Source organism: Eptesicus fuscus, chromosome 23, assembly GCF_027574615.1.
Source record: "Eptesicus fuscus isolate TK198812 chromosome 23, DD_ASM_mEF_20220401, whole genome shotgun sequence".
In the NCBI taxonomy this organism is placed as follows: Eukaryota; Metazoa; Chordata; class Mammalia; order Chiroptera; family Vespertilionidae; genus Eptesicus; species Eptesicus fuscus.
Window position 1 is genome coordinate 28401060 of NC_072495.1, and position 25081 is coordinate 28426140.

Here is a 25081-nt window from a genome sequence, read left to right on the forward strand (position 1 = left end):
CAGGGCCGGAGGCGACGGGCGACTGCGAGGGCGCGGGCATGGCCGGCGAGGGACGAGCACGCCCAGACACAGGCCCGAGTCGCGGCTAAGCCGTCCGAGGGATAGACTGACGGAGCGGGACTCCTCACCGTGGTCCGCGAGCACCACAGCTTCCAAGGTCGTGTGGGGTCAAGGGCGTCCGCGTAGGCTTTCAACCCAAACGGCGCCCATGCCGCCCGGGGCTTCCATGACCGGGGACGGAGGCGGCAGGGGGCCGGCTCCCGGGGATCCTTCATTTCAAACGTCCGGTCGCTGCCTCGCGGCGCCCACGCCCGGGGAAGTCTTCACACGTGTCCCACGTCTGAAGCAGGGCCCTCGCAGAAACATTCACGGGCAGTGAGGCCGCTTCGTCATCACGGACGCCTGTGAGCTCCAGCGTGACCTTCCGGAGGTCAGGGGGACGGGAGGCCCCACGGGAACACGGACGTGATGGGCACGGCGGCTTACACGTGAAGGAAGCGCTGCGTGTCCAGGAATGAGTCCCCTGCGTGCAGAAAGGAGCGGGTCGTGGTCTGAACTCCTGACTCTGTCGCGTGAGCGGGGCACACGCCTCGCCGGGAACGCCCCGCGGTGCCGTCACGGTGGGTGGCGGGCGGGGCTGGGTGTGAGCGCGGGGACTGTCCCCGGGGCCTGGCGCGGGGGCCCTCGCCGCCCGGCGCCCACAGCGGGCACCGAGGCCAAGCTTGTAAACATCGGGGCACGGACGGCTCTGACCCCGTGAGCCTCCTGTTCCTGACGAGGGGCAGCGTTTACCATAGAAAAAGGGACAGGAAGGTGTCAATATATTAAACAGTTCATTTATGAACATCCAGCGTCACAAGCACCTTACAAAACGGCTCTGGGACGCGAACAAGCGTTTCCGCGCGAGCAGTAAACAAAGGCGCAGGAAACGGTACAAAAGCGCCGGTGAGCTCGGGAGCCGGGGGCGGGGCCAAGTCTCAGACCCGGAATCTCGTGGCTTCAAACCTAAAATATTCCTCATGAAACTCTACATACAAATAGTCTTAACACTGAAATATAAAAAAAAAAATTGAAAATGTCAATAATTCCCATTTTAAGGCCATCGTTTCACATTGCTGACGGCGTGCGGCGTGTCGCTTATGGAGCCGAGGATGCGGGGCTAACGCATGGCGCCCGGGGCTGCGGGCGGCTTTCTCCGTGTCCTGCGGCCGCGCCCGGGGTTCGAGCGTGACGTGGGAGGGCTGGCTCGCTGCAGGCGTGGGGGGGCTGACTCCGAGGACGAAGGGCTCGTGGGCTGCGGTTGCTATGACAATGTTGCTGCGAGGATGATTCCCAGGATCAGAAGCGAGATAGTGACACAAATAATAATGAACATCATCTTCTGCAAGAGAAAGGAAAACGGGGATTAGTTTGCGGGGCGTCGAAGGAGAGAAGTCACTCGTGTCATTTCCTGACGAGATTCTCCTGGGACTCGAACGTTTAAAATACAAGCCCGGCCCCGGCCGGTGTGGCTCAGTGGGTAGAGCGTCGGCCTGCGGACTGAAGGGTCCCGGGTTCGATTCCGGTCAAGGGCATGGACCTCGGCTGCAGGCTCGATCCCCGCGCAGGAAGCAACCAATCGATGTGTCTCTCTCACATTGATGTGTGTGTGTCTGTCTCGCTCTCTCCCTTTCACGCTCTCGAAAAGCCAATGGAAAGCTATCCTCCGGGGAGGATTGACAATAAATAAAACGTGATCTAGATGGCAGTCTTTAAAGAAAAGGAGGCGGCGGCGGCCTGGGCTTAAGACGCTCAGCAGCCACGGCGAGGCGCCCGGGGGAGGTGAGTGAGCCGCGCCGGCGTGGTGAGACGGGTCAGCGGGTGGCCGGCCGGGAGGTTAGCGGGTTAGTCAGTCACTTACTGCCGCGCGGCAGAGGCATGCACCCTGGCGTGATCCGCAGCCTCACTTGCTAACCGACAAACCAATAATCAGAGCCACGACAGCGACCAGCACCACCGCCACGGCCACCAGGATCCACTTTTTCTGCCAAAGGAAAGCGAGCGGGTCACCCCCGGTCACGTCCCGCGGCCGCGTTTAAAACCACGCCGTCGGGACTCGTGGGGAGTCGGGCGCGGGAGGGACAGGGGGCGCTCGCTGGGCGATTTCCAGTCCTGGGAAAGCTGATGTGGAACGGAGGGCCGAGCGCGGGGAGGAGACTGTCGGGGCACCTCGGAGCCGGGGCTCGTCGGGGAGGGCGGCCTGGTCGTCGCTCTGCTCCCTGCCGAGGGCCCGGCTCTCCCCACCCGCGGGCTCTGCAGCCGCCCCGCCCGCCAAGACAGGGGCTCTGCGAGCAAAGCCCACGACAGGACAGCCACGGGGTCTCCGGGCCGCACGCTGCCCTGCGGACAGAAGCCGTGCGGTCGGGGCGTCAGGCATTTCCCAGGAACGGGAGCAGCAGGCAGGTCCAGCAAGCAGAGCGAGTGTTCGGCTGGCGCTGGCGATGCCCAGAGTCCTGTCCCCCAAAGCGAGGCCCCTGCAGGTCTGGGATGGGGTGCGTCACCCCAAGCCTGCCCTCTTTCTACACCCATGAGCCCCGCCTGAACGCTTCCACTGGCCTGACGGGGGGCCCTATGTGCCCGGGCGAGGCTCAGCGCCGCCCTCTGCTGGAGGGTCAGTGCAGGGCCCAGTGACTGAACAGGAGGCGAGAAGCACGCCCAGGGTCCAGGTCACCTGGGGGCCCAGGACCAAGCGCACGAGGGGCTGCAGGCGACAGGGGAGCAGACCTGCACCTGTCATCACAGGGGTCTGCACATGACCTCTGACCCCCGTGGCCTCTGGGAATCCCCTTTCCAAGGCCCTGGTTGACTTGGCTGCACACATACACACACTCATGCACACACACGCACGCACACGCGCACGTGCACACACACACACGCACACGCACACACACCCCAGGCCAGCACTGAGCAAACGGCCTCTGCACACCCAGCAGCCAGCTCCCAGGAGGCGGGAGGCGGACGCGCACGGAGAGCAGGGACACACGGACACACGGAGAGCAGGGACACACGGATGCAGGGACACACGGACACACACGAGTCGGAACGGCGCTGCGCCGTCTCCTTGTTTCCCTGGGAGCGCGCTGGCTCGCACACACGACACGTCTCGGACTCAGATACAAAGACTCGGTGGGGTGCTCCTGGACCGAACCCCTCAGGCCCCGCCTCCCACAGCCCGCCTCCTGCCCCGCCCGAGGGCTCGCCGGCAACCTGAGCAGAGAACGCAGGATTCCGGGAGAAGGTCCGAGCCGTCAGCTTCCTTCTCTCCAAAGAGCGGCCCAAGAGGCAGAGACTCTGGGACGAAGCCCTCCCGCCCGGGAGAGGGGACGGCGGCCGCGGGCCGCGAAGGGTCTTAACGACGCGGAACCCGGCGGGGGGAGGGGGGGCGGGGCTCGCAGCATCAGTCCCCTAACGACCTCCCGGGCGTCTCAGCCGGGGCGCGGCCTCCGCTCTGAACGGGAAGCGTGAGGACAGGACTCTCCCGGGGACCCGTGAAGCCGGCGGACACCGGCGGCCGCGCCCTCGCACCCGGCGCCCACGCACCCTGCGCGCTTTGCTCTGGTACTTGACCGCCTTCTTGGTCTCCTCCTTGGCGCGCTCCACGTAGTCCACCGCGCTCGTCACGTTCTTCTCTATGTTGTTGATCATGTCGCCCTGGAGACAGAGACGTTCCGGCTTAGGGGACGCTCCCGCGGCCGGCGTGCCGCTAGGACGGCCCCGAGGCGCCCAGGAAGCTCGCACGTGAACGCGACGCGTGTGGGATGGGCCCGGATGGGATGGCGTGTGGACGTTGATGAGAAGACGAGACCGTGGCAAATGGACCGACACGAAGCAGTCGACACCGGCTCACGCTGTGAACACGGTGACCGAGGCCGCGCTGAGCCGTGGGCCGCGGCGCCGGCTGGCGGAGGGCACGAGCGAGGATGTCGGGCGAGGGGAGCGCGGGGACATGCCGGGAGGCGTTACCTGGTCTCCCGTCCACCCGCAGACGCGGCTGCGGCGGCGGCGTGAGGCATTGGAGAGGACGCACAATTAGCTCACGTTCTCAACCGGAAACTCACTCTACGTGACTGTCCCCGTGACTGTACTCGTGGTCGGCAAACTCATCCGTCCACAGAGCCAAATACCAACAGGACCACGATGGACATGTCTCTGGAGAGCCACATTTTTAAACTTAAACTTCTCCTAACGCCACTTCTTCAACATAGACTCGCCCAGGCCGTGGTGTTTTGTGGAAGAGCCACACTCAAGGGGCCCAAGGGCCGCATGTGGCTCGCGAGCCGCAGTTTGCCGACCACGGGGCTGTCCAGTCGACATGACGCACCACTCCCAGGCTCCCACAGGAAGCGAAGGAGCAGGGCTCAGATTCACATCGTTCAGAGAAGAACATTTAAACTCCCGGGGCCACCGCCATCACACGCATGGCATGGTCCTCTCCCTCCGTGAATTCTGTCCCCGAGAGCCATGCTCATGGCACTGCACGTGTGTATACACGCATGTGTACACAGTCTCCACATCACCTTTCCCATCTCCCTGTTAACTCACAAGTCCAGTATTTGTCTATCTCGTTAAAAACCCTCAGGGCCCTGGCCGGTGTGGCTCAGTGGATAGAGCCTCGGCCTGTGGACCGAAGGGTTCCGGGTTCGATTCCGGTCAAGGGCACGGACCTCAGCTGCAGGCTCCTCCTCAGCCCGGGCCCTGGTCGCCGGGGGGCGTGTGCAGAAGGCAACCAATGGATGTGTTTCTCTCACATCCATGTTTCTCTCTCTCTCTCTCCCCCCGTCCTTCCACTCTCTCTAAAAACCACTGGGAAGATTTCCTGGATGAGGATTAACAAACACACAGACAAAACCACAACCTCAGGGAACAAGAGTGTGTGTCCCGCGGGCTGCCCCGTGGACACGCCGTGATCTCATCAACCAGCCGGTCCCTTGCTGTTGCCTTGAGCCAGCGGTCGCCGACCCTTCGGGCCTCCCGGACACCCGTGGAGACCACGACGGTTTAAGCGGTTCCCAGCCCTTCGGCCTCACGCGACGCTGAGTGCTGAGGCTGCATCCGCGGATCCCAGAGCCGCCCCCCGCCCAGCGCCACGGTCACCTGCGTCTCCACGAACATGGCCATGTCCACGAACATCTCGTGCAGCTCGCGGATGCTGGTCTCCAGCCTCATGATGTCCTTGTGCCGCGACTCGATCTCGTTGAGGGCCTGTCTCGTGACCTGCGAGTCGGAGATGATCTGCGGGAAGCGGGGAGAGACGCTGAGGACCGGGCCCGCTCGGAGGCGGGGACACGCGGGCGCGGGCGGCACTCACATCGGAGGTGAAGATGGAGGGGTTCCCGCTCTCCAGCATCGTCTCCAGCTCCTCGTCCGTGGTCGCCTTCCCAGCTGCAAGGTCAAGGCAAGCCTCCCTCAGCGCGACCGTCCCGAGGAGGGACCTTCCAGCCCACGCCGCCGCCGGACATCGCGCCTCAGCCCTCCCACCGCGGTGCCCGCCTCCCGCCACAGGCTCCGAGGCTGCGACGAGGGGGCTGCCCGCAGGCCGAGGTGCAGGAGGAACCGGGGCCCTCGTGAGAGCCTCTCAGGGGGAGCATGAGGCTCAGCTACAGGACGAGGAAACGAGGCCGCGGCTTCCCGGGCGTTTAGCGCTGGGGGGGGCAGGGGGGCTGCCCGAGCTCAGAGCAGGGAGGCCGCAGCCACTGCTCACGGACGGGAACGCCACGGAGTGTCGGTCCGGGAGTGACAAGATGTTCTAACATGGACGGTGCTGCCCAGACGGCGTGGCTCAGGAGCTGAGCCTGGACCTATGAACCAGGAGGTTCGATTCCCGGTCAGGGCACAGGCCGGGGTGCGGGCTCCATCCCCAGTGGGGGGCGTGCAGGAGGCAGCCAATCAGTGATTCTCTCTCCTCACTGATGTTTCTCTCTCTCTCTCTCTCTCTGAAACCGATAAACATGCGTCTGAAAAAGAAAAGGAAGCGGACGGGGCGGCGGCGGCGGCCGCGCGGGGGCGGGGGCGGCGGCGGCACTCACTGATCTCCAGCTGCCGCTGGATGCGCCCCTTGCTGCGCTCCCGGAAGACCGTCTGGGCTTCGTTGAACTCGGTCATCACGTCCACGAACTTCCGGGAGAGCACCGAGTGCTGTCGGCAACGGACATCGGTTAACACACCGCGGCCAGGCCTTCCACCGGAAACGACGCAGAGAAACGGCGTGACGGACGTTCACACGAGCGGCCACGCCTCCGGGGGAACCAGGAGGGACAGCGGCTTCCTCCGCAGCGGGATCCGTGCGGCACGCCCCGGGCACCGTCCGCTCTGGGTTCACGGACACCTGCTGCCCGGGAACCGCCCCTCACGGAGGTGGGAGCCCAGACCGAGGGCAGCCAGCCCCCGGGGACCAGGCCGGGGCGGGAGGACCAGGCCGGGGTGGGGAGGACCAGGCCTGGGGAGGACCAGGCCGGGGCGGGAGGACCAGGCCGGGGCGGGAGGACCAGGCCGGGGCGGGAGGACCAGGCCCGGGGATGGGATGGGGGGGACCAGGCAGGGGGTGGGGAGGACCAGGCATGCACCCCGCAGCCGGTGCCCGGCGCCCACGCGTTCATCCCCGCTGGTCAGGGGGCGTTAGTCCGGCTCCCTCTGCTGCCCTGTAGCCTCCGGAAGGTGAGGCCCCTCCACGGACACTCTGGTGACCCTAACCCTTGGCTTTCCCGACAGGGTTCCCCTTCGTGGCCAGGAGGGAGTCTATAAACACTATCGTTTTGATGCAAACCCCGGGGCTGGTGGCCGGAAGGATGAGCGCGTTTTGCGGCTGAAATGAGGGAGGAAGCCCCCTCCCCGGCCTCCCTGCGGCGAGGAGGGGCTGGCGCCGACCTGGGTCCTCCGGATCCGGGCGTCCACGGACGTGCGGGGCGCGCCGCCATCCTGGTCCAAGCTCTGCTCGATGGCTGCAGGCACAGGAGGGGCGTCAAGCTGGGAAGGGGCTAGGCCCGGCCAGGCCTCACCGTGCTTCCCTCACCTTCTCCACGCCAGTCAGCGTGCGGGTTTGGGTGATAATCATCAATGGGCGGTAACATCACAAAATAAACCCAGACATTTAAAAGGAAAAAACCAAAAATAAAAATAAAAAATAAATAAAAATAAAATAAAAAAAAATAAAAGGAAAAAACCCCGGCTGGTGTGGCTCACTGATTGAGCGTCGACCTAGGAACCAGGGGGTCACGGTTCGATTCCCCGTCAGGGCTCCTGCCCGGGTTGCGGGCTCGGTCCCCAGCGGGGGCGGGGGAGGTGTGTGTGCAGGAGGCAGCCGATCCATGATCCTCTCTCATCATGGATGTTTCTCTCTCTCTCCTTCTCCCTTCCTCTCTCTGAAATAAATAAAAACATTTTTTAAATGAAATCAATAAAAAATTTTTTTTAATAAAATAAAAAGAGATGAGCCATTTGTAAGCCAGCGCTGCATCTTGTTGGCTGAGAGTTCATGCTTCGCCCCTGAACTGAAGGATTGCAAACCTCAGCTCTAGCTCCTCCGGTCGTTTAACAATCCCAAGACGATGAAGAACTTAAACGAAAGGCTCCCTACCCCACGTCCGCACACACACATTCATTAAAGTACTCACAGCGTGAACTTTCTGAAAACATAAAATAAAAATTATGGCCCTGACCAGTTTGGCTCAGTGGATAGAGCATCGGCCTGCGGACTGAAGGGTCCCAGGTTCGATTCCGGTCAAGGGCATGTACCTTGGTTGTGGGCACATCCCCAGTGGGAGGTGTGCAGGAGGCAGGTGATCGATGTTTCTCTCTCGTTGATGTTTCTTTTTTTTTTTTTTAATATATTTTATTGATTTTTTACAGAGAGGAAGGGAGAGGGATAGTTAGAAACATCGATCAGCTGCCTCCTGCACACCCCCCACTGGGGATGTGCCCGCAACCAAGGTACATGCCCTTGACCGGAATCGAACCCGGGACCCTTCAGTCCGCAGGCCGACGCTCTATCCACTGAGCCACACCGCTTAGGGCTCCCATTGATGTTTCTAACTCTCTATCCCTCTCCCTTCCTCTCTGTAAAAAATCAATAAATATATGTATTTTTTAAAAATTATGAAGCAAACAGTAACTACCCAGAATCCCCTCACCAACGATTCAACAAGACCAGAGCTTAAACTCACACTTTAACTTGACGCGGATTTTGTTGGCTGTTTTCTTGATTTCTTTGTTCAGATCTTCAAGCTCCTCTTTTATTTCTTTAAAATGAAAAAAAAAAAAAAAAGTCACCTGAGCGATAACGTCCAACATCAACCATATCCAATCAGCTTAAAGGGCGCAATCTCTGCTCAGGTGTTTGTCTCTTTAGACCAGGGGTCCTCAGACTACGGCCCGCGGGCCACGTGGGGCCCCCCGAGGACATTGATCCGGCCCGCCGGGTGTTTTTGCCGCCGCTGCCTGTCCTGCTTAGCAGCCGACTTAGCAGTGTGCATAGGAATTTGTTCATAGTGTTTTTTTAACTATAGTCCGGCCCTCCCACGGTCTGAGGGGCAGTGAACTGGCCCCTGTTTAAAAAGTTTGAGGACCCCTGCTTTAGATAAACTATCGGCTGAGGGGCCAGCGGTTCTGGGGCGTCCCTGGGCCGGCGCCTCCTGCGGCGGAGGCAGGGTGGAGGCAAGTGGAGGCGCAGGCCCAGGCGTTTGTGGAGATAAGAGGGACACGCCCGTGAGAAGGCTCAGCTGGTGCACCCTCAGCTTTATCTGAGACCGCGTCTGCGTGGGGCCCAGCTCGCCGTGGGACCGCCCGACACGGCTCTGGAGCCGAGCTTCAGACTGCGGAGCGGGCGGCTGTGAGCACCCGCTGACCAGCACTGCTCCCCGAGTTAGCCCCTCAGCGTCCGCCCGACACAAAATTCTCTTCCTGTTCCACACGGACCCGGCCTGCATGGCAGGTCCGGTTCCTGCCGTGGCCCGAGTTCTGCAGAACCTCCCGCTGGCCGGGCTGCCTGGCTTTCCGGGTCAGTGTCTGGGTGCTACCCGGCAGCAGTCCCCCCCCGCCCGTGCCCCCCGCCGCTCCCTCCCCCAGCTGAGCACTGTGCTGCAGGAGGAGGGAGGGCGGGGGAGGGGGAGACCACGCCCAGCCACGGCTCCATCCCTGTGCGGCGAGGGCTGGGCCTGAGGGACCCACGGCTCCATCCCTGTGCGGCGAGGGCTGGGCCTGAGGGACCCACGGCGGGAGAGGCCAGTACACAGACAGACAGACGGACGGACAGGCAGGCACGACTCACTTCCTTCGGGGTTTGGTGCCGACAGAATGATGCTGTGGTTTTTCTTGACTTCCTCCACGTACTGAGCTATCTTAGATATGCCGCTCCGAATCTCCTCGACCTAGAGAGAGAGGGGCGTCACCCTGCGGGCCGTACGAGCCCCCCGACTTCCCGCGCCTGAAGAGGGAGGACGGCGGAGGGAAGTGGGTGATTAATTACACGTGGAAAATAAAGGCCGGTTCCCACCGCACATGGATGCACACTTAATGTTAAGAACATGCACCACGTTAAGTTATGACCACGGCAATGCCCGTCGGCATTCACCAGCAAAACCCACCAGGCTGGGCCCTGGCCTGTGGCCCAGTGGACAGAGCGTCGGCCTGCGGACCAAAGGGTCCCGGGTTCGATTCCGGTCGAGGGCACGAACCTCGGTTGCAGGCTCCTCCCCGGCCTGGGCCCTGGTTGGGGCGCGTGCAGGAGGCAACCCATCGACGTGTTTCTCTCACATCGATGTTTCTCCGCCCCCCCACTCTTCCTCTCCCCCTTCCTTCCACTCTCTCTAAAGATCAATGGAAAAATACCCCCGGGGGAGGCCTCACAAAAACATAAAAAACATTGCTGTCGGCACCACTTCCAACACGCGCTGGGCGGCGGGGACGGGCGGATGCTGAGGCGGCCGGTCCGGCCGTGCCCGGAGGCCCCTCACCTGGTGGAAGAAGTCGTCCATGAAGTGGTCCTTCTCGACCACGACGGCCGTGTCCCCGTCATCGCTCTTCTGGCGCTGCAACGGGAGGGGAGGGGTCAGCTCGGGCCTTCTTCACGCCGGCACGTGCGCTCACACGGCTCAGGAGCACAGAGCCCGGCCGGCGTGGCTGAGCGTCGACCTAAGAACTGGGAGGTCACGGTTCGATTCCCCGTCAAGGCACAGGCCCGCGTTGCAGGCTCGATCCCCAGTGTGGGGGCGTGCAGGAGGCAGCCGGTCCATGAGTCTTTCTCATCGCGGATGTTTCTCTCTCTCCCTCTCCCTTCCTCTCTGACATCTAGACTAATAAAAGAGAAGGATGCAAACTGACCATACCTTCGTGCCCACCACCCAATCAGGAGTATGCAAATTAACCTAACAAAGATGGCGGGTTCATTTGCATACGCAGGCTCCGAGCAGCCAGGACCCCAGCCACCGCCCCAGCCGCTCGGGGCCTCTGGGCGGCGTGGGAAGGCGGAAAGGCGGCTCCAGGCCGGAGCGAAGGCGGTGCCGGCAGCCAGGGGAAGGAAGGCCCGTTCTTCACAAATCTTCGAGCACCGGGCCTCAAGTCAATAATAATAATAATAATAATAATAATAATAAAGAGCAGAGACAAGAGCAATCCAGGGCCCCAGGGCTCCGCCCCCCAGGGCAGCACACCACACTGAGCCCCCAGAGCTCCCAGCTCCCTGACAACTGGACTCTGAGGCGGGGCAACCGCAGGCCCCGCGAGAGCAGGCGGCCGGAGCCCTGCAGGAGGGCGCGGCCGTGGCAGGGACCCCAGCGGCGCCCAGGCGCCGAGCAGCACGGCTCCACGGGCCCCCGGGCGCTCCGTCCACGCGGGCAGCGGCCTCGCCCGCCCGGGAAGTGAAACTGCTTGCGCTGCCCGGTTCCTCTCAAGATGGAAACGCTGACGCCGCAGCTGAGCTTTCCCGGGGACGGAAGGACTGACTGTCCAGGAACGTTCGCACACGTTCTTCCCCACGCGAGAGACGCGGGGCGCCCCCCTCACCGACAGCCCCTCCGGCAGAGCCCTCGCTGGTGTGGCTCCAAGGACAGAGCGTCGGCCTTCGGACGAAAGGGTCCCCCGGGTCCGATCCCGGTCAAGGGCACAGGCCCGGGGGGCAGGCTCGGTCCCCAGCGGGGGGGGGCGGGGGGGGGGGGGGCGTGCAGGAGGCAGCCCGTCAGTGATTCTCTCTCATCGATGTTTCTCTCTCGCTCCCCCTCTCCATTCCTCTCTGAAATCAATAAAATAATAAATAAATACGTAAAAACCACTCGGCGAGGGGAGGTGCGGTAAGGAGGCCCGAGCTAGCCGACTGGGAGGAAGCAGCCTCACGCCCCCGCCCCCCGACCCCCCCCACCCCCCCCCCGCCCGGGAAGAGCCAGGCTGGCCTATGGCTTAGAAACCCGGCGCTCACTCCAAGTCTAAAATCACACCACAGGACGAAGGACGAGCTGCGTCAGAACCCCCGCGCCCCCGGAAAGCTGTGTGTGTCTGACTCCGCAGGTGTGGGGCGGGGCGTTCCAAGCCTTATTGAACATTCTAGAACATTGCTGCATCCTTTTTTTCTTTTTTAATATACCTTTATTGATCTCAGAGAGGAAGGGAGAGGGAGAGAGAGAGAAACGTCATTGATGAGAGAAGATCACGGACTGGCTGCCTCCTGCAGGCCCCCAACTGGGGACCGAGCCCACCACCCGAGCCTGCGCCCTGACCTCCTGGTTCGTAGGTCCACGCTCAACCACTGAGCCACGCCGGCCGGGCAGACATTTTACGGGGGCGAGAAGGGTGCTTTTTAAAACTCTGAACACATAAAACAACAGCTAGTAAATACTGACAGCACTTGTAATTACACGGCATTTTCTCTCTGGGCCTCATCTGATGTCTCACAACCCCCGCGGTGAGTGGTCCAGAGAAATGTCATTACCCCCATTTCACAGACAGGAAAATTGGAGCTTGGGGAGCCTTAAAGGCATTTTCCCAAGAGGAGACACCCCGCAGTGGGAAAGTCCACTATTCGGCTCGGCGGCGGCCCCGTCTCTCGTCGGGAGCCGGACGGTGTTGGCTGTTCCCAGCGACGGCCCCTTGCCGCCCTAAAATTCTAGAGCAAAGCAGGGGGGACGTGTTCTCCCCGACACGGCGGCGCCGGGCGCTGGCGCGTACACAAACTCCGCGCGTGACAGACGGCCGCCTTTTTTACGTTCCGCTCGTCGGGCCGAGAAAAGCTGCTTCTGCGCTCGACGGACAGACCGTTCCCTCTCCTCCCGGTTCCACGTCCCCGCGGCGGTGTGTTGCTACAACAGCTACAGCTCTCGGGGTGCCCGCCTCCAGCAGATCCTCGCCTCACAGAGCGCTGAACACCTGCTGGAGGCCCGGAGCGGAGACGCAGCCGTTGGATACGGGGAAGGCGAGCTCACTGCCAGCGGCGGGTGTCAAAATGCGGGGGGGGGGGGTGCGTCCCCAGAAAAAAAAATGCATGCACACCGTGACAGCTGGCAGCGCGCTCCTGAGAACGAACCCCGTTCCACGCACACTGCCTCGATAAGATCATTCCAAGCGTGTGTGTCGTGTTTTTGGGGGGACACCCTGTAAGTGAGCGCCGACAAAAAGGGAAGGAAGGAACCGTGGCTGTGAAGAAACTCTCTGGTGATGAGTGTCCAGCGTAATTTCCTCCCCACCCCTCAAACCGCCCCCACACCCGCCGCAGAGGGTTCCTCCTCTGACCTGAGTGACCCTTCTCTCTCTACCGTCCTGTGGTGGGCACGTGACCAGCTACGGTCTGCAAGCCCAAGAGAGAAGTTCATTCATTACCTGCCATGGGCACCTGAGCGCACTGGGCCTGGGGCCCCCACACTCCCCCCCCCCCCCCAACGTTCTGAGGGTGCCCTGGGGGGCGGGGGGAGGGACACACTTGACTAATGCTTGTGTTTTTATTTTTATTTTTATTTTTTAAATTTTTTTTTATTAAGGTATTATATGTGTACATATCTTACCATTGCCACCCCCCGCTTGTGTTTTTAGAGAAAAAGGTCATCTTTCTAAAGTGTTTCCATAGACCCTGGCCGGTGTGGCTCACTGGGTAGAGCGTCAGCCTGTGGACTGCAGGGTCCCGGGTTCGATTCCCGGCCAGGGCACAGGCCCGGGTTGCGGGCTCCATCCCCAGTAGGGGGCGTGCAGGAGGCAGCCGATCCATGATTCTCTCTCATCATTTATGTTTCTAACTCTCCCTCTCCCTTCCTCTCTGACATCAGTAAAAACATGTTTAAAAAAGAAAGAATAATTTCCTCTATTAAGTTTAAGGGGGCACTATCCCAATCCGGTGAGATCCTGCTTCCTGGCGATTGTCGACAGTTTGGCTGAAATAAACTCACAAGAATTCTTTAAAAAGATAAAATGAAAATTAGAAACTCTAACGGGCTCCCACGGGTCGCTTTCTCTACGCAGCGTGTCCTCCGCAGTGTCACCTGTCACCCACGCGGGAGGCGGTCCACCCCTCAGGGAGCCCGTCTCTCGCTGGCTTCTCCCGGGCGCCCACCTCCCCTCGCTGGGTGCGCAGGGCGTCCACCCTCCCGCGGCGGCGTGCAGGCCACGGAGTAAGAAAAGCAACCTGTTTACCGGGCCGCCCTCCCGCCCGCACCCAGCGGCCAGCGCCCACCCTGGGGTGCCAGCCTGGGCTTGGCTGCACCGCGACACACACACACCCAGCTCCCACCACGTGCAGGTGAGTGGGACCCGGGGACTGGACCCCCAGGACTGGACAGGGAGCGGGGCGACGAGTCCCCACGCTGGGGCGCTGACATCCCGCAGAGAAGGGCTGCGTGACGGGGTGACTCCGGGGCAGAAATCAGCTGGGGAGGGAGGGCAGAGCGCGGCTCTCCAAGGGGTTCAGGGCCGCGACCCCGCCTGGGACCCCGCCAAGCCCGGTTTCCCCAGATGTCGAGGCGCTGCGCCTCGGCCGTCGGAGCGTCCCGAACACAGTGGACACAGCGCCCCCCGGTTCCGCACCGCGCGCCCCCCACGATCCCGCAGCGCGACCCTGAGAAACAGCACCCCCAACCTTTCCCGATCCCCCCCCACCCCCGCCCAGCCGGGCGGAGTCCCCGCGCCCCCCGCAGGCCCCGCCCACCCCGCCCCGCCCGGCCTGAACCGCTATCCGCCCGCTCCCCCACCCGCCACTCACCGCCGTCAGGTCCGGCAGCCGGTCCCGCATCCCCGCGGGCCGGGCGCCGCGCCCCGCCGCTCAGGCCTGCCCCGCGCCTTCGCCGCTTCAGCCCGCCGGTCGCCCGGCTCCGCGCCGCGCCCGCCCGCCGCCTCCCCTCCCGCCGGCGCTGCCACGGCAACCGCGCCCGCGCGCTCTGCGCATGCCCAGCCCGCGCCGCGCCCGGCCCGCGCAGCCTGCGGGAGCTTTCCTGCGGGAATGCTGCGGCGGAGGGGCGGGGCCTGTCGGGGGCGTGGCCTGAGGGAGGGCGTGGCCTGCTGGGGCTGGAGCAACAGGGGCTGACGGAGGAGGGGGAAGGGCCCGCTGGGGAAGGGGCGGGGCCTGTGAGGGGGCGGGGCCTGCTGGGGCTGGAGCAACAGGGGCAAACGGAGGAGGGGGAAGGGCCCGCTGGGGAAGGGGCGGGGCCTGTGAGGGGGCGGGGCCTGCTGGGGCAGGGAGCAACAGGGGCAAACGGAGGAGGGGGAAGGGCCCGCTAGGGAAGGGGCGGGGCCTGAGAGAGGGGCGGGGCCTGCTGGGGAAGGGAGCAACAGGGGCAAACGGAGGAGGGGGAAGGGCCCGCTGGGGAAGGGGCGGGGCCTGAGAGGGGGCGGGCCTGCTGGGGAAGGGAGCAACAGGGGCTGACGGAGGGGGGGGAAGGGCCCGCTGGGGAAGGGGCGGGGCCTATGGAGAGGCGGGGCCTGCTGGGGAAGGGAGCAACAGGGGCTGACGGAGGGGGGGAAGGGCCCTCTGGGGAAGGGGCGGGGCCTGTGAGGGGGCGGGGCCTGCTGGGGAAGGGGCGGGGCCTGCTGGGGAAGGGAGCAACAGGGGCTGAAGAAGGAGGGGGAAGGGCCCGCTGGGGAAGGGGCAGGGCCTGCTGGGGAAGGGGCGGGGCCTGCTCGGGAAGGGGCGGGGCTTTGGGGCAGCGGGGCTGGGGCGGAGCCCAGCGAGTTTGTACTCTGATCCCCAGCGGAAAAGTGCCGTTTGTCCCTTGTTGGTTCGCTTCAGTGTTTGTGCTTTCCCACTCATCTTCTTCTTAGAAAACAGGGACCAAGTGGATGACGAAGGCAGCGAGGCGGTGGAGATGGGCGGGGTGCCGCTCTGCGTGCACGTACCCTGCACTGGCCTCGTCCAAAAAGGGGAAGAGGTCGGGCGATGCCCGCAAGGCTTAAGGGACAGGAAGTGAAGGGATGGGACTGAAATGGCCCGCGGTGGGAGCAGGCAGCGTCCCCATCTCTGACCTGTGGTGCTGGCGGTTCGGATGCCCAAGAGAAGCCTTGAAGGGCTCCGTTTAAGGGAGAAGGTGAGACTAGCACAGTCACCCATTTAGAGAGCGAGGGGCCACATTCACGGCTCTCATTAAAATTTTCTATTTGGTTATTCGTTGTTCATCTCTTACCGGCCTAATTTATAAATTATGCTGCATCCTAGGTAAATATAGGTATAGGGGGAAAAAAAACAGTACGAAACGTACAAACATTAAAGATGGAGCCAGATTCATGATCTGGAAACAGCTTCTTGAGGTCGCATGTTGTAGCATAGTCTCCTACGGCTGTTGTAATAAGTCGGCACAAACTCGGTGCCTTCACACCACACGGGTCCCCCTCCGATAAGGAGGGACCCCAGGGCCCTGGCTGGTGTGGCTCAGTGGATGGAGCGTCGGCCTGCGGACTGAAGGGTCCCGGGTTCGATTCCGGTCAAGGGCATGGACCTTGGTTGCGGGCACATCCCCAGTAGGGGGTGTGCAGGAGGCAGCTGATCGATGATTCTCTCTCATCGATGTTTCCAACTCTCTGTCCCTCTCCCTTCCTCTCTGTAAAAAAAAAAAAATCAATAAAATATATTTTAAAAAACAAAAAAAGCACCAGTAATTTCAAAAAGATTTTTTTTAAAAAGGAGGGACCCCAGGGGTTTGTGTCCAGCACATAGGACCCCCTTCGTAAACGTGCTGGATGGACGAGGTCACCCGTGGTGAACACCGCGTCCTTCCTCAGCAGAACGAGTACCTTCTCCCGGGTACGTGGCTGGCTTTGGTTTACAGGTGCCCGCCTGTGTACACAAAGCTCTCACAGCCTCCCGTGACCCCTGCGAGGAGGCCGCGGCCCACACCCACCGCTGGGAACCCTGTAGCCAACGGTGCCAAACAGCTCACCCAGAGGGACCCCCTGGGGTTGGGGCCTCCCAAGGTGCTGGCCTATTTTAAAATTCTGTGGTTCTCATTTATTTTATTACTTTTTAAATATATATATATATATATATATATATAGAGAGAGAGAGAGAGAGAGAGAGAGTTCAGAGAGGGAGGGAGAGGGAGAGAGAGAGAAATATCAGACCTAGCCTGTTTGGCCCCACGGATAGAGCGTCAGCCCTGGGACTGAAGGGTCCTGGGTTCGATTCTGGTCAAGGGCACTTACCTCCATTGTAGGCTTGATCCCTGGCCCTGGCTGGGGCTTGTGCTGGAGGCAACCCATGGATGTGTCTCTATCACATCGATGTTTCTCTCTGTCTCTCCCCCTCCCTTTCACTCTCTCTAAGAATCATGGGAAAATATCCTCGGGTGAGGATGAACAACGAAAAAAACATCAGTGATGAGAGAAAATCATGGACCGGCTGCCTCCTGCACACCCCACGCTGGGGATCGAGCCCACAACCCGGGCCTGTGTCCTGACCGGGAATCGAACCCTGACCTCCTGGTTCATAGGTCGATGCTCAACCACTGAGCCACACCGGCTGGGCTAGGCTAACCCTTTTATTTATTATTATTATTATTATTTTTTTATTTTTAATCCTCACCCAAGGATATGTGAATGGAAACAGGACGAGATCCTTCTCACCTACGACTGGTGACCGTCAGCACCCTTGTCATCCAAGAAAAAAGGCCTTGAAATGCTGCCATCAGCCCGGCTGGCGAGGCTCAGGGGTTGAGCATCGACCTACGAACCTGAGGTCACGGTTCGATTCCCGGTCAGGGCACAGGCCCTGGTTTCAGGCTCGATCCCCAGTGGGGGGCGTGCAGGAGGCAGCGATCCATGATTCTCTCTCCTCATGGGTGTTTCTCTCTCCCTCTCTCCCTCTTCATCCTCCCCGAAATCAATAAAAACACGTGTGGTTGTTTTTTAAAGCTGACTATGAGGGTCAGGAGGGTGGTGTCCTTCTAGGAGGAGGAGGTTAGGACACAGACACGCAGAGGGATGACCACGTGGAGACACGGCGGCGGGGGGACCCCAGGCGGTGTCGGAGGAGTACTGGGAGCAATGCCTCTCCGCCCGCCCTATCAGGGGCTCGGAGACAGGCCCGGGACGGTCTCCCCAGAGCCTCCCAGGAGCGCCGGGCCTGGCCAACACCGTGATGGGGGACCCGGGACGGGGCAGAGTGCATTTCTGCTATTTTAGGGCACCTGCTTCGTGGTATTTTGTGACGTCGGCCCCGGAAAGTCAGTACGCCCTGTAGTCACCTTACCAACAGCGCGGTGGGGTTGCCTTGGCGATGACGATGCCGTACAAGAGTCGGTTCATTCAGAGCAGGCATTTAAAATGTACCTCAATGTTGAATCCCTGAAAAAAAAAATATATATATATATATATACACTGGCATTTCAATATATGTATATGCATATACATATCTAAACATACAGTAGAAAATATATACGGTATACTGGAACTTTTCACATCTATACTTTAAAGTTATGTGTGTGGCTATATATCCATATATAAGTATCTGTATCTGTATATAGGTATGTACTACATAGAGATAGAGATACTATCTAGATACTATGCAATGTATGATATAGATACTAGATCCACATCTATATGTAAATATGCAGATGTCTAGACATAGATAGATAGATAGATAGTAGATAGATAGATAGATAGCGTGTCCCAGGCCTGTCTCAACCTCTGGGACGCCTGTTATGCCCTGTTACAGGCCTCTGTGTCCTTACGACCTCCTCCATCCTCTCTTCTCAGACCAGGCTCTCCTGAAGTGACCCGTACGGGACGCAGAATGAACGTCTTTCTTTCTTTTTTTTAAATGGAACGCTTCATGAGTTTGCGTGTCATCCTTGCGCAGGGGCTATGCTCACCTTCTCTGTACCGTTCCAATTTTAGTCTATGTGCTGCCGAAGCAAGCACTGAACCAACGTCCCTTTCAGAGAAAGCGTCTGTCCCACCCGACGGCCAGCAGTCCGCTTCTCAAGTTCCTCTTGCTGGAGAGAAGCACCCCTGTTCTTCAGACCAGGGCCCCGCCCCTCGCCCTCCTGCCAACGCCCTTGTGTATACACATGCACAGCCAAGACGTGAGCCCCGCCCACCCCTAGGAGCGCCCTCTCCAGCCACAGGGCTCCAGGCCAGGCCTCCTCCCTGGGGTTCTCGCCCCTCGGCCTTGTGTGGGGCCCCACCCCTCCCCTCCAGCAGGTCTTAGGGAAGGCCTGCGGGTCACCCCACCTCACTGTCACCCGGTCCTCTGACCTCCCGCGTCCTCACCTCTTCCTCACCTGCTGTGTTGTTCATTCACCACAGCGACCATCGATCATCGCTGTCTCAGACATCTCCCGTCCCTGCCACCCACGTCTCCTTCCTGTCTCTTCCTTCTGGGATGAAAGCTCCTTGAGGCCAGGCCTGTCCGTCACTGCCTTCCCCCCCCCCCCCCCCCCCCGCCCCGATTATATAAAGCTATTGCCATGCCTTTCAGGAACTCGCTTTTCTCCACATCATCCTTTGGAGATCTGGCAACCCCTGCGATGCAGACGAACTTGACCCCTTCTAAATGCTGGCCCTCTGGCGTGGCTCAGGGGTTGAGCGTCCACCTATGAACCAGGAGATCAGGGTTCAATTCCCGGTCAGGGCACATGTCCGGGTTGCCGGCTGGGGCGAGCAGGAGGCAGCCCATCCATGATTCTCTCTCATCACTGATGTTTCTCTCTCTCTCCCTCTCCCTTCCTCTCTGAAGTCAATAAAAATAATATAATATTTTTAAATGCTGTACAGGAATCCGTAGAATAGCTAGCGATACCATAGTTTACTGATGCACTTTCCCAATTGGACACTCACGGAGGTTCCGCTTATTGCTATTATGTCACAGTGAGCACTGGGATCCGTCTCCATGTGCTAAACTCCAGGGCATCTCCCTAGAAATGAACATGCAGGGGTATGAACGCAGCACATGTATGTTTGATTCGTTCCTGCTGTCCCGGAGGCGGGACCAATGGCCGTGCCCGCCACCGGCAGGCGAGTCTGCGGGGAGTTTTCCTCCGTCCTCGGGGCACTGGCCCCAAGTCCCCAGCGGGCAGACTCCCAGGCGTGTTGGGCCCAACCTGCGTCACCCGGTTCCCAGCAGACCTGCCTGCGAGTGCGCCGGGGATTCCTGGCGAGGCCCTCGGTCACCTGGGTTCTCCTGCTGAGGGCCAGTCCCCGGGGCCTCCGCTGAGGCCCGTTGCTGGGAAGGGACACCTGGCTGCCTGCGCAGCTGCCACTCCTGGATGCTCGCTTGGGGGGCGGGGGGGGGGGGAGGCCTAGACATCAGTTAAAACACAGTGGCCGCCCGTCCGGCGTGGCTCAGGGGTTGAGTGTCATCCTATGAACCAGGAGGTCACAGTTCGATTCCCGGTCAGGGCCCATGCCCAGGTTGGGGGCCCAGTGTGGGGCGTGCAGGAGGCAGCCCGTCCATGATTCTCTCTCATCATGGATGTTTCTATCTCTCCCTCTCTGAAATCAGTAAAAATATATTTTTAAAAACTTTTTCTTTTAAACCCCAAAACTAAAAACACTGTGGCTGTCCCTACAAATGCCAAAACCAGCCTTAGACTCGGGAGCGTGGAGGACTCGGTTCGGCCCACTTTGCTGAAAGTGACTCAAAGCTCATCTCATTTTCTCGACTGACTGACCACCCCTGGGAGGGGGGCATCCCAGTGTTCATGTAAAACAAAACCCACAAAAAAACTGTAAAGAATTCTGAGTTTATTTGAGCCAAACTGTCTTAGATGCAGAAAGACAACAGGCTCCGGAAAGATGCGAAGTCGTTCTTTGTAGGGAAAATACTGGCCCGGGACAGGACTGCCCGCTGTAAACTGCTTTTAGGTAAATGTTTAATTCCAGGCCATCCCTTGAGGTTGCTTTAGGTCTGAGTTTGCAAAACCGCCAGGCAGGCCTTCCCTGAGCCCCCAGGTCAGCACGTGGCCTTTTTTCTCCTTTTTCCGTGCACGGCAGGAGCAAGGCGCAGCTCAGTGCAGGCTCCGGTCCGGGCCCCACAGCCTTCGGTCCAGAGCCTGGAACCTCAATACTCATGAGCTGCATCCGGGTTTGCCACGAGGATGAGCTGCGCGGGTTGCAAACACGCAAAACTCATCACCCCGTTGGCAGGAAACAACCCCCAAGCCTGCGGGCCGAGCCCACACTTTGTACCCAGCCCCCCAAGGTCCGCATGGAGACCCAGGGGCAGGGATCGGGGGCCGCACCCCAACCAGGGCGCCGGAGGGGGCTGCCGTGCCCGCGTCCGTGCGGGAGGCCCGGGGTCTTTGTGTGGGACGCCGCCCGCATTTCCCGCCCAAGCGGCCGGGCCCGACCCCTCCCAGCTCTGTGACCGCAGCGGCCCGAGGGCGCGCCGCCTCCCGACGGCGCATGCGCGCGCGGGGAAACCGCCCTCGCGGAGGGCGCACGTGGCTCGCCGGCAGCCGTGCGCGTGCGCGCCGGCAGACGGGTGCGGCCGGCGGCGTGCGTGCGCGCGCGCGCGCCAAGGCCACGTGGGAGCGGCGCCGCGCCGTTGCCCCGCCTCCTTCGGCGCGCGCCGGCGTCGGCTGCGTCTCCGGGCATTTGAATCGCGCTTCCGCCATCTTTCCAGCTCTCAGTCAGTCGGCCCGGGAGACGGTTCTGGAAGGTATCGGCGGCGGCGGGGCCGGGCCGGGGGCCGGGGCCGGGGACGGGGGCCGAGGACGGGGACCGGGGCCGACGGCGGGGCCGGGGCGTCGCGGCGACGGCGGCCCGGGCGGCGGCCAGGAGCGGGCGGTTACTGCGGGCCCAGGCGGCGGGCGGCGGGCGGGCGCGGGCTCCTCTCCCTCCCGGTGGCGGAGGCCGCGGGGCCGGGGTCCCAGCGCGGGGGGCCGGGGAGGACGGCCGGGCGGTGGGTCGCACCGGAGGGCCCGGGAGGAGCGGGCAGAGGGGCGCCGAGGCCCGGCCGGCCGCCCGCGTGACCAGGCGCTTTCCGCGGTCCGGCCTCCGAGCGGCTCCCGGGCGGGCGGGCGGGCGCGCGGCCAGCCCGGCGCTGAATGAGCGGGCGGGGACCCGCCGCCATTGCGCGCCCTCGTGCCGCCGCCGCCCTGCCCGCCAGCGCGGGGGCCGGGGCGCGGGCCGCCGGCCTTTGTGGGCGCACGTGGGCCCGCCCGCCATGTGCGCCCCGGTCGGCGCGGCCGCCCGCCCGCCCGCCCGCGCAGGGCCTGAGCTCTCTTCCTCTCCGCTCTGCAGTGACATCACCATGGCCGCCCAAGGAGAACCCCAAGTTCAGTTCAAAGTATGTCTCCCCCGGGAGCGGGGCCGTCGGCGCCGGACGCGGGGGGTTCGCAGGGGAGGCGGTCCTGGGGCCGCGGGGGGCCCGTCCACGCCGCCTTTGTTACCCGGGTTTCCTCTGGGGCCGCGGGGATCCCTCCAGTGACCCCCGAAAGCCGGAGCTGGGGCCGCTTCCCGGTGGTCCTTTGTAGAAAGTGACCCGAAGGGGCAGTTCAAGGGGGGGTTTCTCCTCCCGGGAAGTGGGGTCCCGGAAGTACAACAGCTCCTTGGTGCTGGGGTCCGGGAAGGCGGGGGGATCTGTGTTTTGGGGGTGCTTCTTTCAAAGAACGCGTTTCCCGGCAGCTTGTACTGGTTGGCGACGGGGGGACTGGGAAAACCACCTTCGTGAAACGCCACCTGACGGGCGAGTTCGAGAAGAAGTATGTCGGTACGTGGGGCGCGGGCCGCGGGGCGGGGGGCCGGGGAGGTGGGCGCCCGCGGGCCCCGGGACTGACCTGCACGCCCCGTTTCAGCCACCCTGGGCGTGGAGGTGCACCCCCTCGTGTTCCACACCAACCGAGGGCCCATCAAGTTCAACGTGTGGGACACGGCCGGCCAGGAGAAGTTCGGGGGGCTGCGAGACGGCTACTACATCCAAGGTAGGGCTGGGGGCCGGGGGCCCTGGTCCTTCCCTCCGGCAGAGACCTCCTGTCCCGGGGCCGGGCCTCGCAGGGAGGGAAGGAGATGCCGCCTCAGGGAGTCGCCCGCCTGTGCAGGGGACACGATAGGCTACAAGCATTGGGTGTCAGGGCCGCTGGGCCCTGATGAAAAACATGGATTTGCACGGAGGCTCGTGGTCAGCAGACAGGGTGGTGCAGCGTCAGCGTTTGGAGACCTAGTTTGGTTGGGGTACATTGGGGGTCACCGGTGACCATTTCTTAGCCACTCCGTTCAGGAGCGGCGAACGGGCTGGCCACGCACCGTCCGAGGAGCTAGCGTGCAGGTGGCCAGTGTTGAAAGAGACCAGCTGGTTTCTTTTTAACTGCACTGAATTTTGCAAAAAAAAATTTCCCCCCAAAATGCTTGGTTTAAACATGGCAAAGGAAGTGGATGTTCATTGTTGAACCAAACAAAACGATGGCCAGAGAGAAGGCTGACCTCTGGGACAGCACTCTGGACGCAGCTGTCCGGAGCCCTTCCGTGCCTTTCGCTGTCCTTGCGCACACTCGGGCTTGTTCTCGCGCCATCTCGGCTACACGTGCAGGTCCATAGCTAGAGGAGGCTCCACTGGCTTTTTAAAAAACACACAAAACGTCCTGTGTACTCAGCCACTGGAGGGCCTTTTAATGAATAGGTTTCTAGACCCTCGTAATACAGGGGGAGTTGTCTGGATGCTGAGGGTCATGAATCTACTTTGGATGCTCATGGGATGAGGTGGGAGGATGAGCCATTCAGGGAGAGAGCTTGGATATGGAAGCGGGTCTTACATTCCTGACGGCCCTTTCCTGTGGCACCTGTGGGGTCGATCGGTCACCATCTCGGGACAGGAGAGAAGCCAGCATGCGCCCGCTTACACTGCTCACACCTCAGGATGTTGTGCTGTGCGTGTTTTCATGGTTTTCGCTTTTGTTGCCGATACTTGTTAAATTTTCATTTCTTACTGCACATTTCCTTTCCTCTCTCAAATTTACATTCCATCTCCTTTTTATTTTTAGTGTTCATAGCACAATAGACTTGCACTGTATATAAGAAAGGCTAAAATGGAATCATTTGGGGGTCTGGAACGGATTAATTGGATTTACACTATTTCTTATGGGGGAAAATGATTTGGTTTTCGAACAGCCTTCTGGGACAAATTAAGTTTGAGAAACCAGGTTCCACTGCACACACGTATTTAGTCCAGTGATACCTAGAATGTGAGGCCTTGAATGGAGAGACACCTAGTTGACCTGGAGTTTGGCCTGAGTCCATGAGTTCGAATTCATAGTTCCTATTATTTCTCATCTGTGTCGACAATTCCTGGGAATGGACTAATCTCTCCACATCCACCTTCCAGCCCAGTGTGCCATCATCATGTTCGATGTAACCTCGAGAGTCACTTACAAGAACGTGCCGAACTGGCATCGAGATCTGGTGCGCGTGTGTGAGAACATCCCCATCGTCTTGTGTGGCAACAAAGTGGACATCAAGGACAGGAAGGTGAAGGCCAAGTCCATTGTCTTCCACCGAAAGAAGAACCTCCAGGTGCGTGTCCTAAGCTTACGGACCGTGGCCCTTCGGTAAGAGGTACCGTGTCGGTGTAGGTCCGTGACGGGGACTCATAGATGTGTGGGTCGAAGAACCGTGTCTTTTGGCTCGAACCGTCTCCTAGAATAACCAAGTCGAATTCGCTTCTCTTCACAGTACTACGACATTTCTGCCAAAAGCAACTACAACTTTGAGAAGCCCTTCCTCTGGCTGGCTAGGAAACTCATCGGAGACCCGAACTTGGAGTTCGTCGCCATGCCTGCTCTCGCCCCCCCAGAGGTGGTCATGGACCCCGCGCTGGCAGCACAGTACGAGCACGACCTCGAGGTGAGTGGTCCTTCCCGGCGAGCGGTGAGCTCGCCCGCCTGCCGCTGCGTCCGCGGCGTGACATGTCCGTCTCTCTGTCCAGGTTGCTCAGACCACCGCGCTCCCAGACGAAGATGACGACCTGTGAGGGGGAAGCTGGAGCCCAGCGTCAGAAGTCTAGTTTTATAGGCGACTGTCCTGTGATGTCGGTGGTGCCGTGTTTGCCACTTTATTATATAGCTAAGCAGAACCTGTGCTTGACCCCGGGATGCTGAGATGAATGGGCTTGGAGTGAATGTGCAGTTACGATACCTTCACTTTTGGACCTGCGTATTTAGCTGTTTGAACAGAGTTGTTTCCTTATTGAGTTTCAACGATAAGAATGCTGCAGTCGCATCACAATACTCAGTGGTGAAACCTTGTTTGTTACTGTCATTCCCATTCCTTTTCGTTTAGAATCAGAATAAAGTTGTATTTCAAATATCTAAGCAAGCGAGCTTATCCCTTGTTCAGTAAGCACCTGGAAACCACTGACCGGGGAGATGTGCTGTTGCTGTTTAAGATGCCTTTTGTTGTCACTTAATTTGGAGCGTCAGTCAGTGTTCCCAGTCTTTATTTTTGTACATTTGGATCTTTTCACACAGATGAGATGACAGGTCCATAGTATTTATTTGGTAAGTGTTGAGAGTTGTAAATATTGCCGATGCCGTCAAACTGTCCTCCACGCTGCCTTCTGGCCGTGGTGTCACGGGGGAAGCGCTTGTTCAGGACGTGGCCGCCGCCAGAGTAAAGGTGGTGTGTGCGACAGGCACTCAGAACCACGGATGCTTCT

The 25081-nt window shown here is 60.7% G+C and overlaps 2 protein-coding genes, 1 long non-coding RNA gene and 1 other non-coding gene across 5 annotated transcripts; 1 reads left to right on the forward strand and 3 right to left on the reverse strand.

Moving 5' to 3' along the window:
* Window positions 1-820: 820 nt before the first annotated feature.
* On the reverse strand, window positions 821-14430 carry STX2 (syntaxin 2). 2 transcript variants are annotated; one of them, XM_054712678.1, is made up of 11 exons: window positions 14207-14430; window positions 9987-10061; window positions 9302-9401; window positions 8199-8273; window positions 6904-6977; window positions 6066-6174; window positions 5348-5421; window positions 5134-5271; window positions 3580-3690; window positions 1901-2023; window positions 1300-1381 (listed from the first exon to the last, which is right to left on the reverse strand). In XM_054712678.1, the coding sequence occupies exons 1-10, from the start codon at window positions 14234-14236 to the stop codon at window positions 1943-1945; spliced, it is 867 nt and encodes a 288-aa protein (XP_054568653.1). In that variant the 5' UTR covers window positions 14237-14430; the 3' UTR covers window positions 1300-1381; window positions 1901-1942. The 2 variants fall into 2 exon arrangements, with proteins under 2 accessions (XP_054568654.1, XP_054568653.1); XM_054712679.1 differs by lacking the exon at window positions 1901-2023 and having other exon boundaries at window positions 821-1381.
* Window positions 14431-18244: 3814 nt separating this feature from the next.
* LOC114228263 (U6 spliceosomal RNA) lies at window positions 18245-18351 on the reverse strand. Its single transcript, XR_003614407.2, has one exon. It is a non-coding gene; the product is annotated as a U6 spliceosomal RNA (small nuclear RNA).
* Window positions 18352-20158: 1807 nt separating this feature from the next.
* Window positions 20159-20815, reverse strand: LOC114228258 (uncharacterized). The gene is made up of 2 exons (XR_003614398.2): window positions 20673-20815; window positions 20159-20533 (listed from the first exon to the last, which is right to left on the reverse strand). It is a non-coding gene; the product is annotated as an uncharacterized LOC114228258 (long non-coding RNA).
* Window positions 20816-20984: 169 nt separating this feature from the next.
* Window positions 20985-24737, forward strand: RAN (RAN, member RAS oncogene family). The gene is made up of 7 exons (XM_054712779.1): window positions 20985-21091; window positions 21676-21721; window positions 22060-22144; window positions 22230-22355; window positions 23753-23940; window positions 24100-24270; window positions 24353-24737. The coding sequence occupies exons 2-7, from the start codon at window positions 21686-21688 to the stop codon at window positions 24395-24397; spliced, it is 651 nt and encodes a 216-aa protein (XP_054568754.1). The 5' UTR covers window positions 20985-21091; window positions 21676-21685; the 3' UTR covers window positions 24398-24737.
* The last annotated feature ends 344 nt before the right edge of the window (window positions 24738-25081 follow it).

Coding starts and splice junctions, on each gene's coding strand:
- STX2 (XM_054712678.1), bottom strand. CDS start 14,236: ATGCGGGACCGGCTGCCGGACCTGACGGCG. Junction 5,272..5,347: donor CCTCCATCTTCACCTCCGAT/GTGAGTGCCGCC, acceptor CGCTTCCCGCAG/ATCATCTCCGACTCGCAGGT. Junction 2,024..3,579: donor ACCAGAGCAAAGCGCGCAGG/GTGCGTGGGCGC, acceptor TTCCTTTGGCAG/AAAAAGTGGATCCTGGTGGC.
- RAN (XM_054712779.1), top strand. CDS start 21,686: ATGGCCGCCCAAGGAGAACCCCAAGTTCAGTTCAAA. Junction 21,722..22,059: donor AACCCCAAGTTCAGTTCAAA/GTATGTCTCCCC, acceptor GTTTCCCGGCAG/CTTGTACTGGTTGGCGACGG. Junction 22,356..23,752: donor AGACGGCTACTACATCCAAG/GTAGGGCTGGGG, acceptor TCCACCTTCCAG/CCCAGTGTGCCATCATCATG.